Genomic DNA, 18,019 nt, shown 5'->3' with positions numbered 1-18,019 from the left:
TCGAGATTAGGTAAAGCTAAGTAAAATCACAGACGAGTTGTTAATGTATACCTGCACCAGCAAACAGAATCCACAATCTTTCCTCAGGTTGCGTGTTTAGCTCATAGTCGCCACAAACAGTCACAGAGGAGGAGGAGGAACGGAGGACGAGGGAGAAGACCACAAACACTCCTGCTGCTACAACCTGCCGCTCTTCTCCCAGACACGTTCAATCGGTTCCCTCGTTTCCTATTACTTTTTGTCGTACGTTTTGTTTTTTCATCTGTTGTTTCTTGTTTTCTCCTCTGTTGGATCGTTCCAAACTCCCTCTCTCCTCCCTCTCATTCTCTGACTTACTCCACCCTGTGAGAGTGTGGAAGGAGGCGCAGCACTGCTGATGTCATGCCAGGAATGCAGCAGATACAAGCGAAGCAGCGAAGGGGAGGAGTGGCAGGACAGAGGAGTGGGTTTATAATGTTAAGATATGGCAGTTAAACGTAAAAGGGAGAACCAAGCTTTGGCCTCTTTCGGGCAGGGACACTGATGTTTCTGCATGTGTGACAAGGATCACTCAAGTCTGGCGGTATCTGGTATTTGTGTGTTGACATGGTGCTCCGGGTTAATGGGAGGGGCGAGGATTGATGCATGTCTGATCATGTGAGCGACCTGTGGAGCGACAAAAATGTGTTGTACAGTACATGGGTGTGTGAACGAGCACGGAGCTGTTTCTTTTTTTTTTCAAATCTAAGCTTCGACAGTGGCTGTTAATGATGTAATCTAAACGCAGAGCAGAGAGCCTCTAAGTCACTCTGCAGCCATTCCAACAAACTCTCTACGTTCTTTGACAATGACGGAGAATCCAGGTTAAACTCGGCAAATACGACTTCCTGCAGTGTCCTCACATAATCCAAAATCTAACAAAACAATCAAGTATCTAAGTGTGCAGTGCATGATGCGTGTGGGTTAGTTTGTTCAGAGAAGGTGCGTGAAAAATCCCATACTCACACTTACCAACTGAAGCACGTCTTCATCCTTTGGCATAATGGAGAGCTCCAACACACTTTCACTGTGAGACATGTACAGGGGAGGAAGAAGAGGGGAGGACGGGAAGAATGAAGACAAATAAAACAGGCTCACATCCAATATCCTGACCTGGTGCTTGATACAATGTAATGTTTTTATTAATCCTCTAATTTATAGAAATGTTTAACTAAACTAAAACATCGACAGCTGAAGTGGACACCAGCTGGGGACGCACAGAATCGATCCGGCGACGCTGTATCAGGCTTCATTGACTTCATTAAGTGGATCGGGTATCGGCCAGACGCAACCGATCCACATCAAACACGCTTTCATCACCAACATCATTATAAAGTTCAGTGTTTCTGCCACGATTTACATTCAGTACCACAGCGATCCCTTCCATGCTACCTTACATAACGATGTTCTTAATGAGCTCCATGCTGAGAGGTAAACAGATCTTTAGTTTGAGGGAAAAAAGGCGAACACTGGTATCAGATTGGGAGTTGGTGTCAGCAGTCTGAGTCGAGGTATCTCACATCAGGAGAGTAAAAACTTGGTTCGCACATCCCTAACACCAGCCGGCTGTGCTGCAGCTGACCTCTAACCTCCCTGTGGATTTTGGGGTCTAAAATAACTGATAATAAAATGTCAGCATCTAATCCAAGCATTTGAATAGAAAAAGGTCACCAGAATAAAACCTTCCAGAGTCCAGTGTCACTTTTCCAAGCCTCTAAATCCCCCTCTGGAGAGCCACGGTATCCGTCTTTCAGACCACGTGAGTGAGGAGACTACGCTGCTTCAGGCTACTCTTTTTTGAAAAGGCAGAGCAAACAAATACTGGCGACTACATGTGTGTGTGTCATGTCGATGGTAAAGAAAAAGCAAACAGATGGTTCTCTAAATCATCACACCGAAGGCTCGAAGTGCTGACAGGCAGAGGGGGTCTTACCTGTTCTGGATTAGGGCTATCACCTGCGAGTACGTCTTTCCTAGAACACTCTCTCCGTTCACTTTCACCAGCCGATCTCCTGCGAGACACGGACGTGTTATCATATCGTATCCGGCACATTTTACAGGTTAATACGGGAGATCTGGATGTTGACCTTTGACATCTCAAGCAGGTGCAGACCTCCGGGCGAGAGAGACTCACGAAGCAGGGACCAAGGCAGCTGTCAAAACTTGAAATTCAGTTGTGGAAATAAGTTGTAATTTAATTTACTACAAAATCCTTTTTATTTACGTTCTAATGGCCAAAGTGTGTCTGAACAAAACATGCAGGCAAAACATTAAGTCTATTATCTATATTATGGGAGGCATACTAAAGGCCTGTTCACACCAGCGACAAAACAAAAAAATTAAAAGAAAATACAGAATATTCTTTTGACTATTTTTCACTTTCAAATCTTTCACACCAAGACTAACAAGATGTATTCGTGTTTGGTCTGAAAAGACAATTCAAAATTAAACTTGTAGTTTTTATCATTATAATAAAGAGCAAGCCCTATTGTCTTAAAGAAAGCGTCTGTTGGTGACCTTCTAAAAAATGAGCACATCCATGACATTACCATATGTTTAAAGTAGTCAGTAGTCTGACCCCAGATTAGCAGCCAGTAGGAATAAGGCGTAAACGGGATGTCGGCACAGCTTAGTGGTTCGTGAACCGACGACCCAGAAAAAGTCGTTAGAGAACTACGTGTTCACAATTTGTATGCAGTCATGGAGACTTCATCCAGGCTGAAACACATTCAAAGTGCTCAGACTGTAATGTGTTTGCATGTGTTCACGCTGGCCTGTGACTTTCTGGATGTGACAGCGTGTGTTGGAGCATGCACACTGCAGGACTAGTCTGTTCTGTCTGAGCAGCAAGACACAACAAGCACACTTCAATAGCTCTGTCACATTCAAATGAACGTGAACATCGGAGTTGTCGTACTGGTATCTGTATTATCTGTAAACTCTGAGTGTCGGATGTCACAGAGTTAGTTAAATGAAAGCAAAACTGAAAAAACCTTATTCTGCTCTGACATGATATAGGTTGAATCTTAACTGGTACTAAACGTAGAGACCATATTACGCCAGTCTCTTAGCATCTCTGCACTGGCTACCAGTAAGACACAGCACTGATTCAAATACTTTACTGATTATTTTTAAAGCACAGAAAGGCCCCTGGCTCCATTGCTGACCCTTTAACTCTTTATGAGCCAGAATGCAACCTTAAATACTCAGACAAGGCTGTACGCTGAAACGAACTGCCTGAGGAAATTAGAGCAAAATCTATTTCATCTTTTAAATCCCTTCTAAAAACAGGCTTTAAAAAAACAGGCTTTTATGTGAATCACACCGGATGCACTGCCGTTAAGGAGCTTGGAATCGCTTGTTTTTCCTGCGTTTCTTTTACTCCACTGTTGTAAAGTTTTGATCTGATCTTAATCGTATCTCTGTTTAATAACGTTATTATGATTATGATTATTATCATCAGTATTATTATAGTCATTCTACTTCGTTTTATTATTATTATTATTATATACGATTGTTGTTAAATCACCCAATGACGTTAAAAACAACTAATCTCTCGTCAGGGAAAAATAATTCTTGATATAATCTATTGCTAACGAGAAACGGTCTGTTTTTCTTCTTCTCTGAATCTGCTCATGTCTGCAGCATCACGTGACCGGAGCTCTCCCCCACGACAGATTTACAATGCAAATCAGGACGTTCATGCTCCTGCACCATATGTTCCCTTTACCTGTGCACAAGCCCGCCTGATGGGCCGGCCCTTTTTCCCTCACACTCTTCACAAATATGGTGTCCATCGGCTCCAGTCGACCTTTCTGATACCCTGCATGAGAGAAGGTAAAGAAGGAGGAGTGAAAAGATCAGAGATTGTGCCTGCTGAAGAAAGATTCATGTTAACTTTAAAGAAATAAAGCTTTAGGTTGCTCCTGGTATATGAGAGGCTTTTGAGTAATTGTGTTTGTGATCTTCCTGGCCAGGGATTATCTACTAATACGTAACAGTCTGTGCTTGTTATTGTTCTTATGTTATTATCTAAAATCAGCTGGCCTTGGCTCCTGGTACTTTAGATGCAGTGTTGCATAGCGTCCTGTAGGGGGCGCAGATAGGCCGCCGAGCAGAAGAGACAGGAGGGAACGCAGGAGATCCCAGTTCATTACATCATTGTTATCCCACTGCACTAGATTAGTATTTGTAGTCTGATGAGAAGAAAAAGAAAAAGAGAAACACTTACCCTTTCCGTTACCATTCTCCTCATCCTGCAAAGAACAGAAACAGTCAACTTCATCACTAGAGCCCAACAATGTTAACGTGTCACAGAAAAAGCTTTACTTTTGCTAACAACATAATGTTGCTATCACTAATGATAGAACAGTCAAGAAAGACACCCAGAGGCCCCAAAAATGACCCCTAGATAAATATATGAGCTTGATAATAAGTTTGTTTTACTTTCATTTATTTGGAGAACATTTTGGGCTGTTCAGTATTTCACATTTAGGCAAAAAAAAAAGAGTCTATCGCTGCTTTCACAGGCAGGAGTATTAACACATGTTGATATCAGGGTTTATATCTTACTGCAGGACACAGGTCCTAACACATGGAGCAGTGGTGAGGGCTTCTACTTTACAGCATCGACACAAGCAGGACTGCTTATGCTCCACCTTTTAACAATGAACTCGACACAACACAGTTTAAAATCTTAACTTCCCCTGGTCAACCCCTGTCATAATAATAATTAGAAGAAGAAAAAAGTCAATCAATAATCAGTGTTAACCAGACTGCCGGTGACTTCCCTAGCGTCTCGTGCCAAACATCCCGAGACCGAAGTGTTTGCTTTTATGAGCTTTAGATGTTGAAGCGCAGCTTCGACACAGAGACTGACTTCCAGGTTCGACCGTCTGCAGGTACTCGTGACGTCATGCGTAGTAAACACACAGAGCTGGTGGTGAGATTGGATAGCTGCAGTTTGTCTGATCATGTCCACACACACACACACACACACACACACACACACACACACACACACACGTATACTAAGCTGAGTGGACAGTTTGGGGTTAGGGGCACGGTGGGCTGATTGCTGCCTGGCTTTATGCTGCGCTGAGTGGGCTCATTCCTGGCTCTGCAGACAATGGCGGGGGGTTTAGAGGCAGAGAAAGAAGAGCTGCCGACCCCAGAATGGAGCTCCGAGCTGGGGACACTCGACAACTGAGCAGCCCTTAGTCTGAACACATCCGGGACAGAGGAGGAGCCAGTGAGAGAGTCTGGGCATCTGGGTCAAATACTGTCCCTACGGGTCCAGACCTTTATAGTGTGAAGCAGCTGGAAGGGACTGTTTGTAGAACGACCCGTCCTGACTTTAAACTCGGCCAAAATAATTTACAGTTTCATCCGGTCAATTGAGAGATATTTTAAGCTTTGTATAACGGGATTTTTGCTCATTGAAAAACAAATATTGAAAATAGTTCATTGTCTGGACTGAGAATCTCAATTTAAAGTCTCCAAAAACCAAATATGAAATGTCATTTGGTAGAAGAGGGCTTTCGTCAAAGTGACATTTCTGTCTTAAGTTAATGTCAAAAAATGTAAATTTTGATTTTCGATGTAGAAATTACACATCTCACAATCAGACAAATATCTTTCTTTCTTTTTCTTTTCATTTATCAGCAGTGTTTTGCAGATGCACAGTGCAGTTAGATTGTGTTACTCAAATACATGTGCAAGCACCTGCTCTAGCCCAATGCATTCCCAGTTCAGTGTAGTTGGGTAGTTGTAAACAGATGCTGTATTTTTCTATATACCGTCAAGTTTAAAATTCCACCTGGCACAAAGTTACAGGTTCATGCAACATGCAGGTGCATAGATTATTATTATTTATTATATTCTTGATTATTAGAACATGTTAGATGGGAGGGTTATGCCAGAAGAAGATGCACATTCAAGCTATTATCAAAGAATGACTTGTGCTGCGACCACACAGTAGAAGATAATATCTAGATAATATAATTTAAGTCTCTTGAAGACTTTCAGGACCGACAGACACCATGAAATAAATGGCCAATTGGGTCACGCACCCGGTGGGCCTCTAATTGGTCACTATGAGGTTAATTTGGGAGACTTCCACGACGGCTCTTCAGATAAAAACGGGCGGCTCTGTGAGTCCGATTGTCCCCAAAACACCATGTGACCCTCGGGGCAGAGGAGACGAGGACAGAACCGAGGCCAAAGGCCAGCAGTGGGCCTATTGTCCGGGGCCAGCCTGGTACGGCCTGACTGCCAGAGAGTGGTACCAGGCTAACACAACAGGCCTCATTCAATCTGTGTTCCTATCTGCAGCTGCTGGATGGTGGGGTGGTACAACAATAATAATAGAGGCCTTGTTTCAGCTGGCTCACCCCACCCCAGCCTCCATATCCCTCAATTTCACATCTGGAGCCGTTTGCCCCCGCACCTCAAAAGAGCTAAATAACCGCTCACTCACATAGAGGACGGTTCCAAAACACCAGAACAATCCGGAATTCACCAGAGACTAAAAAACAACTAAGGCCTGTAAAGCGATACTGAAAAAGAATGAAGACTTTTCAGTCGGTTTGGGTATGGAGGTGCTCGAAATGTTGTTTTCACCAATAAAGAGTCATGTCTTTATTCAGTGTCCACATCTTGTTTGTGCCTCTTTTAACAACCTTCAACAGGATTGGTTTGCTCAGCATGTTGTCTCCAATCGGCTTGCTTTCTCCTTTTGTCTGCGAGTTAATTTTTAATCAGCTCAAACTCACTGACCCTCAGCTCCGGTATGATTGGCTTTATCTCCGAGCTCAAATTGGCTCTGTCCTGGGTTCAGCGAGTTAAACGTAAGGCTTTTTGGAAACCCTTTTTAAATGCCAGCGAGGAAGAAATGGAGACCATGTGTGCTGTAAAAATAAACATGGAAGTTGTAAAAAAAAAAAAGAACTTCACGACACTTGACACTAAATTAAAAGGAAGAAAAACACGAGGCCCGTCCTTAAGGCTGTATATATTTAACATAATTCAACAGCTTGAAACTCAAATCTCTCAAGGACCTGCAGGTCTCACCTTGAGGTTGGTGTGCAGGGCCGACTCTGGAGGGTAAACGATGAAGTGGCGTAGCGTGAAACCAAAACCCAGGGAGTTCTTCTGCAGGACCAGCGTCCGGGGACCCTTCCAGCCCACGCCGAGCCCCTCCCTTCCCGGCCGGGTCGCCATCGGCGGCCGAGGGTTGTCACCGGCTGAGGAGAGACCATCCCTCCGCCCTTTGCCCTGTGGACACAGACACAGAGAGAGATTCAGGATATGTATATGTTTTTGATACGTTTAGATGGAAGGTTCTAAAATGGGTTAGTGTTGGAGTCCTGAATGAAGCTCAGGGTCAGGTCAGTCTCAGAACAATATGGTCCATAAGCACATGTGGGTCCACTATCAAGGAGGGCCACGTCTAGACAGGAACCAAGGAGGCAAACCCAGTTCTGACATTGTTTTTTATGACAGAGAGAGAAGGTCCTGGGAGAATCTGAACTCCGCTCTCTAAATATCTCATTCCTGAAGCCGAGTAAATAAGCGCAGCTCGCTCAGCTGACAGACACACGTGAGAACTATCACCCTCCCGCTGCCCCGATGACCCACACCTGTCAGTCAAACACCATCACCTGACCAAACAGGCAGGAGAGTGAGGAGGAGGTCTAGTCACTATCAAACTGTTCTTCTGTCTCTGTGACCTAAAGGAGCAGATCTTAAAGTTAGGGGACAGTTTAACACTATAATCATCAGCAATGAATCCCTGCGCCGCACGCTTCAGCGAACACGATTTGTTGAAGATTTCCCCCATCCTACGAATACTGCGATGATAAAGAATATGACTAATGAATATGGAAAAGGTCGCCATGATCAGAAGATAAATCTGAATTAATTCAAGCTACTAAACAGCCTCAGCCCACGACGACGTGGACGTTTACGCCGCTCTAGGTGCGGTTTGGTGTGCATTGTTTTTCCTGCCAGCTTTATTCCGCCAAAGTAAAACAGAACGCTCGAGGGGTTACGATTAAACAAAGCAAACTAGGTGCACAAGATAGCTGTGGTCATGTTTGGCTGATTCATGCATGAAACATCTTTTAACTCATACCATCGTTAAAAAAGTCAGCTGACCAAAACACCAAACTCCTCAACGTTTTTCTATTTCTCTAAAATCAGTTTAAATTGAGTGAATGTGTGTGTTTTAATTCTAGTTTATTAACCTGTCTGCCAGACAAGTTGCCACACACACACACGCACACACACGAAATGAGCACCCCACGTTTCCCTACTTCCTGTCGCCCTTCCACACACTGATATATAACAAACACAGACACACAAACTTGACCCGCCAGGCCTGGTAATGCGGCCACACAACAACAGGAAGTGGCAGGCTAGAGGCAGGAAGTTTGGCAGCGTTGCGGGATAACCAGATGCTCCTATAAATAAAACCGCTCACAGATCTTATACTCTCCATCATGGAGGCCACTTCCACTCGTTCACTCCTCTTCATCCTTCCTTCCATGTTCCTCCACTCACCTCACCTCCCTTCCACCTCCTCTTCCTCTCTCAGCACGTGTGCTTACTGTTCATTTTCCTCCCCCTCTACTTTAAACATTCCATCCAGGGGAAAAAGAGACCAAAAATATGTTTGGACATTTAGATTTCTTGTTGAAATATGTTTTAACTTTGCAGATATATATATAAGTTGACACACAAAGCCTGATCCTTAGTCTGGCAGTCTAAACAATGTAAAGTAACCCCTGCTATTTTTATCAAAGAGGCGAGAATCCAGGCCTATTATGTGGCATGAAAACAGCATAAAAGAAGTGCTTGAGGAAGGAGGAATGTTTGGGGTGTTGAATATAAATGATAAAGAAAAAGAAAAGACAAAGAGTGAAAAAGAAAAAAGAGGAAATGAAAGAGCATGAGGGTGAAAAGGAGGAAGAGAATTCCTCAGAGGGAGCGGTTTGGCTTTGACAAGTCGAAGCACACACTGTAACCGGCACACAGGAGGGGAGGGAGCACCGAGAGGACGAGGAGGACGGAGAGGAGGAGTATCGGGCCCCAGCGAGGGACAGGCTCCGGCACGCTGGTTTCGACCGCATGGCCCCTCCCGGCGCTGTGAATACCAAACCCTGTGATTACCCAAAACACACGGGGTCCGACTGGGTCTCTGAGCCAGCAGAGTCTCCCCACTCGGCTGCTCTGGACTGTGTGGGACGTGCGTCTCTGCTCGGCTATTCTGCCGAGTCGTCAGTCCACTTTTTTCCCCTAAAGCCAGAAAAACAAAAATCCCCTTCACACGACCAGTTTCTCTTCCACCGATTTCACCCAAAAGCAAAAGCAAAGAAATAGAGCCCAAACTTGCTGACGTGCTCCGGCCCCTCCAGACACTCTGTTTAACCAACAAGGCACTTGGAAAAAATGTTCTGTGGTTTTTAAGTCTAAACTTGACTTCCTATGCAGGCTCAGGGCACAGAAAAGGGAAACCTCACTCTTGTTATGAACATTTGGTATTTCCTCCTCTCCTACGGGAAATTTATCCTTTTGCACCACTTTTGCCTGACACGTCCTCGCCTCTTGAAGCTCATTACAATAACAAAATAAACTCTGAATGCCCTTTAGATAATACAGAGCCGCGAGGGATCCCATTACCACCTGAATGATGTCATTAAAACACACAGGAAAAAAGCTGCCCTGAGAAACAATTGGATTTGAATATGCAGAGCAGCTGGTAATGCCACGCGACGGCTTCCTGCTTTGAGTGTGTGTTTAGTGGGTAAAGTGGTGTGTACACACACACACACACACACACACACACACACACACACACACTTCCCTGTGGCTACATCCCCTCCTAATTTCAATTAGAGAGCAGATCATTAAGATGCATGACTGAAAGGACTAAATATAAGTGGAGAGCAGAGGATGTCCTGCTGGTAGGATTATAACACGTCTGTTTAGTTAGAAATGTAAATCTATAACACCTCGTGCCAAAAATCTAGAGTTCCATCAGCTTTGTTAAAACATAAAAAAATGTAAAATAATAAACAGCGTGGGTGATAATCTTTCAGAAAATCCAGTAAAATGTGATTTTCTGTTTGTAAGAGGCTTTTCTAGGACATGACGATATTGTCATGCTGCAGTCCTAATAATCAGTAACAGAGTACGTGTTGGTTAGCGCGCGCACACACACACACACACACACACTCTCTCCTCTCCTCACTCCATCCACTCACTCCAAAGCAGTACGCAGGAATGCAGCGGCCATCGGGGAGCCGGGCTCCTGCTAAAACCCCATCAGGGCCAGAACAACAATGCCCTTTTAAACAGCTGAGAGCTGCAACCTGTTTGAAAAGTGGAGCTTTACGGACGTTACAAATGCTGACGGGCCTTTAATCCTGATAGCTGTAGCTGTCTGCACCCACGTTCCCCCTGAGCCGGGCTGCCAAGAGGGAACGGGAGAGGGACTCTGGATGATGATGATTCATGAACTCACCGGCCACACAAGAGGGCACGCTGCACCCAATCTGCAGGTCTATGTGCATCCTATATGCCTCGAGAAGGAGACGCGCGATGAGTGTATGAATGTCCAGCTGTGCTCTCAACACTCCAACCAAAGTACCCAACCTGCAGTTAGATCTGAGGACTCAAAATAAAGACATGCAGCACAAGTTCAAATGCTCCACATCGCTCAGTAATTTGCATAACAAGACGCTTTAGGAGCCACGCATGTGAGGCTTTGCACGTATGTGTGTGTGCGTGCATTTGCACGCACCCGTTTCAATATGAATAAAATATGTATGCTCAGAAACCAGTTCAACACCATTGTCGGCTCAACTGGGCCAACAGGTGATGATGCAATGTCGGTTAAACAGGGTGTTCTACTTGAACAGCAAAACATATTGTCGTTCTCTTTTGTCTGAGTGACATCTGCCTCACTGCCACTGGTGCCTGTGAGCTCAGGAGGAGAAGAAGCAGCAGTTTCAGAATACATTTTACAGGACGACGCGGTAGCTCAGTGGGCAGAGTTAGTGTGAGATGAGAGTTTAAATACTTCCTGAAAAAAAAAAAAAAAGCTTCTTCAATTATGATATAGATGCAATTCATGGAACTGCTTTTTTTTACACTTTATAACCTCATTGACATGAAATAACTGCATTGTTTTTCTTTCATGTAGGTGTTTCTATATTATTCTTCATCTTTACACGCTGTGAGGGTAGCTATAGGTAAATAAATGCAAACCTGACAACAAAAAACTACTCGCGGTACAAAGATGGAAGCCGATCGACTACCAAGAAAATCTTAACGAAATTACTACAAACAAAGAAAAAAATCGCAGCCTTATGACCGGACAAACTGCATGATGTGAGCACCTCTCTCTCTATAGCAAACATCTCTCTCTCTCTTTAAACAGAACTGCGTACATCGTGTGTTTGTCCCAGCTGTGTTAATACAGCCCCCCCACACACTCACATTCCTGATTGTGGCACTGTGTCATCGGGGGCGGGGGGAGGGATGCTAACAACCAGGAGAAACGGTTAAAAAGAGGAGGTGATATTCCACATAAATGCCCTCACTGAAATGAGATCACGTGGGGAAGAGATGCCCTGGATTCTTCGGGCATTGTGGGAGAGGCGCAATCGCACAGCTTCCACAACCCCTCGCAAAAAGTGGCACTTAGCAGCCCCCCCCCTTTAGCCGCTAATTAGAAACCCCTCCAAGGAGCGAGAGGGTCGATATGCCACACGAGCAGAATCACACGTCAGCTGTGGAAAAACAGAAAGAAGTGGGGCAGAGAAATATAGATCGTTATATCAACAATGCATAATCCATAGTATATAGCATTGTTTGTGTGTTAGCAAGCTACATTAGGAAATGGTCTTATAAGAAATGAAATGATGAATAATTTAATAATTGTACTGTAAAAAATACACCCAAATTATTTTTGTACTGGTAGCTGCCTGCCTTGTAGTGATATTTAAATAATCAGGAGAACCAGAACAAACAGAATGTCACATATACCCACTACTGCCGGAATAAACAACAGTTGGTGGACATGTTTGAAGGGACGATGTCCTTAAAGTACACACAGTAATAATCTAACTGTGCATCTTAATGCGTCAACACAAAAGTGCCGACACATTGTTTCCCCGTGAAGTCGAAGACACAGCGAGCGGCAAACAGAAACAGCCCGAAGGCAACGCAACTTTCTGCACACTGAAAGGTTAAATAACCTGTCAGCAGCTGAGTGGTTACCAGACTTCAAACAATGGGAACAGTTACACAGATGCTCTGTTTACATGCGCGACTGACAACATCCCACACCGCGGTTTCTGGAGAGTTTTCTGCCGATATCACGATATCACCGAGGGTTTTATTTCTGGAGAGCCACAGAAAAATAAAATGTTTTGCACGATAATCCCAGATCGCAGGAGGGGCGGCTGACTGGTTGTTTTAAGTAGAATAATCATCCAGCAGCTTCTCCAATGAATCGGCAGCTTTTTTTAAACTGATAACAATCAATACGTGTTCTAGCAATGCATAAAAACCATCCATATCAGACTCATTTTAAAGCACTCCACGTCCGGCCGCTAGAGGAGGACCCGTCCTTACCCTGGGATGGTGGCAGCTCTGGCTGCGCCTAGTGGGCACGGTGGGCGGCGTGGGTGGCGGAACTGAACCCGTGGCACTGCGGAGCACCGCCAGCCAGATGCAGCGAGGCTCGGGGGAGCTGCAGTCCACCCCCACCGGGTTCTGGAAGCTCCAGTCAGGCCCGGCCTGCGAAGGGCACGGGAGCATGGCAGCGGGCATCGGGGCGTGGAGTTCTCTCAGATCCGCATCCCTCAACGCCCACATGGGCTGCTCCACACACACACACACAGACACACAGACTACACAAGCTTGTGGACCAAGTCCAGACGCAGAAATACGGAAGATACGGGTGGTTTTAGTGGAGCTTTCGAAAAATCCTCCTCTGGGACTCTTCAGTCAATCAAGAGTGTGAACTTCCCGTCTCCTGGCTCCACTCCATCGCCGTCAGAAAGTTTAATCCCAATAGTTCAACATCACAGCCTCTTGACCTCCGGGAATGAGCTCTCCAAATATCTCTCACACACACACACACACACATTCAAACACTCTCGGAGCGGTTGAGTCCAGAGGAAGCAGAAGGCAGGCTCCCGGGCAGCAGATGGAGGAGTGTGTGTGCGGCGCAGGCATCAGAGGTAGGTCTGGTTTCGCTACAGACACACACAGAGAACAACTGACAGTCCCTCCCGTCGGTGTCCGGCGGTGTTCTGCATACAAAGCCACTCTGTCCACCCCCAAAACATACACCGCTGTCCCAGAGGGCTGGACCCTCTGTCTCTCCTCCCTCTCACTGCCCCCCCTCCCTCTCTCTCTCTCTCTCTCTCTAGTGCCAAACAAATCCCTTCACCTAACTGTCATCTCCAAAACTTTCTTTATCTCAGCGAGCATCGGTTATTTCATCCCTCTGTCTTGTCACTCCTTTTCTGTTTTGCTTTCTTCCTTGTTTTTTTGCTCCTCAAACCGGTATCCAAACAAACCCTCCCTCAGCACGAGCCGGTCCGACGGTCATCAGCAAACAAGCAACTGTAATGTACAGTAAACTGGAACTCTGCAGTTTGATCCGAGAACACTGGGCATCGCTGGGGCCAGACGTTGGAGGCGAAGGGGGGGTCCAGATGGAGGTATCTCCTGTCGGCTAAATCCATTAGATTGTTGTAGACGAAGCCGCATGTGTGCTGCATGTGTGTGTGTGTGTGTGTGTGTGTGTGAGAGAGAGAGAGAGCGACACAAGTGACAAAGCTGTGATCCAGGCTCTAAACTCCACAAAAGCCGGCCCTGCCTCTGCCGCCTCCCCTCCACCCAGAGGGGAGACCCACAAAAAAAAAAGAAAGAGAGAGAAAGAAAGAGGCGAATTTACAGCACAAAGAGAAAAGAAAACATTTGCCTCTCTGCTGTGTTCACTGTCTCACTCCCTTTCTTTGTTTTTGCGTAAGAGGGGAAAATAGAGGAGGAGAGATGATAATGAGAGGAGAAAATGAAAAAAAAAAAAAAAAAAAAAAAAAAAAAAAAAAAAAAAAAAAAAAAAAAAAAAAAAAAAAACCCCCGAAAAAAAACGGCTGCTACTGGATGTCAAGATGACCTCTTCTTCAAAATCCCTCTCACAGTCTCTCTCTCTCTCTCTCTCTCTCTCTCTCTCACAGTCTCTCTCTCCTGTATTCACAGGATCCAGCCATACGGCACAGTGACACCTAAACACCACACCACTAAAACAGTCAGTCAGAGAAGTGACCTCGCCTCGGCCGGCAGAGCTCTCACCAAACAGCCAGGTATCCAGCATCCGTGGAAGAGCGGCAGACAGGTGACCATGCTGTTTCAGACGACCGACTTTCCCCTCCAACGCTCATCGCTGTCAACACACCGCGCATCCGTTAACCGACGAGGTTAGACAGGTTTCACCTGCCGCGCAGCGGGACAAGTATGGACTTGACCGTCGGCCCAGAGGCTGTACCCTCTGGATATACGGGAACACACACTGCAGTCTGGAAGAGTTTGAGAAGGTTGACGAGAAGATAAATAAAAAGAAACGTAAACAAGAACATCGTGCGTCACGATGCAAATATTCACTATTATATAAAGAGCGTTCATTTTAGGATCTAATCCCATGAGTTGCATTGTTTTTAACTGCTTTCTTGCTTTATTTCCTTCTCTTTATATATATACGCATCATGGAAAACAGACTCATTTGACTTGTTTGGTGAGTAGCTTTTATAGTAATGAGTGTTTTGTGATCTGCCAATGATATGCAGTTAAAATCAATATTCAATATATTCACAATAAAAATACAAAAGATGAAAGTTGTTTTTTCCTCATGTCAGTTTAAAATAACTACTTTATACAACACGCTGGCCAACCATGTAGGAAAACAAAAGTGTGCGTGTATGTCGGTCAACTCCAAAACCCTGAATTCCTACACTTCCCATAATGCAACTCAATAGTGTATTTCATTAAAGACCTCCTTGCCTGGTAAACGCCCCCATGTCATTAAAACTCAATGCCCTCAGGTTCAACACAGACTTTCCATCCAAGACCAACTCCAAACAACCATAATGATATTAAACACAAGCGTTGAAGTACGGTGAGTTTATTACTCGTTTTACTTTTGCGTTGATCCTTTGAAATGTTCCTTTGACAGAAAGCTGACTCAGTAAGGTCTCAGCAACGTCGCTTTAACTTTTGCTAACATCAGCTAATACTCGCCAATAAAAGCGACCGCCTGTGGCAGCAGCAGCAGAACACCCGAGTGTGTTGAGCTGAGCAACGTTGCCTTTCAATGCTTCTGAATTCCTCTTTTCGTTTGTGAGCATCGTCGTGTTATTTTTCTTTTTAAAAGTTACACAAAGTCACTTTAAAGGATCTTTTTTTTCAATGATCCCAGACTAAACTTCGCTGGAAAGACACTCCACTTCATCCCTGGTTGAAATACACTTTCACTAACACACACACACACACACACACACACACACACACACACACACACGCACACACACACACACACACAAGTGTCCTACTGAGTCACAGCTGAGTATAAATAAACCAGGCTATGTAATTAGGATTCCTCATAAAGTCAGAGGTCTGTGGCTGTGTGGGGGGGGGGTTACTCTTCTCTCTCTGGGTTCGACGCTCCGCCCCGTGGAGAGAGTGGATCACCGGCATGCACAGAAGGAGGTTCGATTCCCATCCAGGAGGGAGACACGCGAGATTAAACCACACCACGCCAGCGTATCTCTCGTGGAAAGTCAGTGGCAGCATTGAGTGGGGATTTCATGTCACATTTTTTTACAATAACAGTTAGTTTTGGCAAGGAGTGGTGCCTAATTTGGAAACAAAAGATCTCTCTCTGTTCAGCTCTCGCTCTCCTGCTTGTCGCCATTGAACCGTGGAGGTCGTTTACAAAAAGAGGAGGACGAGCGTGAAGACGTGGGTCGACAAAAGAGAAATGAACAAAACGGCGTTGAGTTACAGTTTACATGGATGAAACACAGTCACACATGAAGAGTTGTGACAATAGCACCAGTTGTCCCACACTGTCTACTGTGTGGCCGAAGCATGCCATGTTCCATCGCCACGCATCCATCGCCTGCATGTGGACCCGATGTACATCAGTGCGCCACACCTCGCTTATCCGACTGTCTGAATGCTGAGACAACACACGCACACACGGCACCCTGGAGACGACGCATACTTCATATTAGTTTCATGTTTTTTTTTTATTCATCATAACCTGGCAGCTCCAAGCTCTGGAAGGCAGGAAATCAAAAGGCCGACACGTGCCGCTAATCTCCCGAGGAGCGATGCTTCGTCGCCTCCCCCCTCTGCTCTCTGATAACAAACACATCAGTGGGAAAGGGGTGAGGAAGGAGGGAGAGAAGAGGGAGGCAGTGCAGGTTACGGCGGAGCGTGGTTGTCGGTGTAACGGACAGATTGGTTTTGGTGATGTGTTTTAATCCCCATCACACTCATAACATGACCGCGAGCCAACAGATTAACACACCTCCCTCTTTTTCTTTTTGCCACTGCGACTGCCTCGCGAGACAAAAGAACATTTCTGTGCAGACACATTAAGACGCAGAGGTGTGAGGAGGAGGAATAAACTGTGGCATGACAGGAAGTACACAGGAAAGAGAAGAAGGCCGCTGAGTGAGCCTTTAGTTGGCGTGTCACAAACAAACCAGGCTGCAGACACAAGGACGGGGGTGTTTTCTCTAAACACAGGCTGCCACAGCTCAGAAAGAAACGCACGGTCAGTGAAGGACAGGCTGCGGTTGATGCACACAATGAAACTCCCGAAAAAAGGGACACAATAGCGCCAAGAAAAAGAGACAAAAGGACTTATTTCCAGAATCTGAAGCTTTAAAAGACGAGTTAAGAGAAGCTCAGAGTGTGTGACTCCTGTCCCCCTACTGGTGGGAGACTCAACATGTGGCCGTGGGAGGTTTCATGTGTTGAGTTATCTGTGTCATCACACTGTTGCTATAAATGACAGAAAAGGAACCACAAAAATGTGCATGATGCACAGCGATGGCTTCCAACGTCCCAAAGGGTTCACAACGTAAATCTGAGTAGCAAACAATGCGAGTAGGTAAACATACTGTCTACACAACATTAGGTTCATTTCTTCACCCTTTCTCCAAAAAGCGTACTGGACAGTTTTTAGCCTGTCATGCCTGTGTATATATATTCAAATTAAACAATTAGAGAAGGGGAAGACACTTTGGTTGGACTGCTGATGGCTCATAGACATACTGGACCCGTCCATTATGAGGGGAGACAAGCCCTTAAGGTTCAAAGCAGGGCTGGGTATCGTTTGAGTTAAAGAAAAAAAAAAAAAGAAGTGCGTTGTTTAAATAAATACAGTCTAAAGTCAGACAGGTTTCCTGGTTTAAAATCAGAAAATATCTGATCAAAGAAGGAAACGCCTGAGAAACGGACAAGGCATTTGATATTGACCCACTGATGTTTGGTGTTGGAGTCCATCCCACCGTCTAGACACACCAGTAATCTGGATTCTATGGGGCCAAAAAAAAAAAAAAAAAAGGGACACAGCTGTTTTAAGCAAGTTAATTTGAACGATAATCTCCAGTAAATTTCAGTGCCACAGAATCTATTGGCCTATTTGGCTGCACTCAGAGGAGCAGCCACTAGAGGGCAGCTGCAACACAGAGTCTGGCAGCAGATGGGTGAGACAGCAGGACACATGGGACAGAGCAAAGGGCGGGGACTCAACATGTAGCCACATTCAACCATACTTTATGCTGCAGAGGCTGGCATAGGGATGCGTGTGCACTGTGCGGGGTGAGTCGACCTATGAGCAGTTATCTGTGCCCTTGTGTCAGTTACTAATTAATAACATCTGAGCCGTGGGTGGGGGGGGGGGGGGGGGGGG

General features: G+C 45.3%; 1 protein-coding gene across 9 annotated transcripts in view; it reads right to left on the bottom strand.

Moving 5' to 3' along the window:
- Positions 1-18,019, bottom strand: part of arhgap23a (Rho GTPase activating protein 23a) — a 62,070-nt gene that overhangs the window by 19,124 nt on the left and 24,927 nt on the right. For 2 of the 9 annotated variants that reach the window (XM_031868038.1, XM_031868040.1), the window contains exons 1-6: positions 12,661-13,967; positions 7,090-7,293; positions 4,250-4,274; positions 3,749-3,841; positions 1,952-2,030; positions 985-1,045 (exon numbers count right to left, since the gene is read on the bottom strand). In XM_031868038.1, coding sequence (XP_031723898.1) covers positions 985-1,045; positions 1,952-2,030; positions 3,749-3,841; positions 4,250-4,274; positions 7,090-7,293; positions 12,661-12,903 — 705 coding nt within the window. In that variant the 5' untranslated portion in view covers positions 12,904-13,967. The other 7 variants (XM_031868041.1, XM_031868045.1, XM_031868046.1 and 4 more) reach the window with 5 other exon arrangements.

Source organism: Anarrhichthys ocellatus, unplaced genomic scaffold (genome assembly GCF_004355925.1).
Source record: "Anarrhichthys ocellatus isolate YVR2014 unplaced genomic scaffold, GSC_Weel_1.0 scaffold40, whole genome shotgun sequence".
NCBI classification, from domain to species: domain Eukaryota; kingdom Metazoa; phylum Chordata; class Actinopteri; order Perciformes; family Anarhichadidae; genus Anarrhichthys; species Anarrhichthys ocellatus.
The sequence above is the reverse complement of the archived record's forward strand: the minus strand, read 5'-3'. Positions and strand labels throughout refer to the sequence as shown.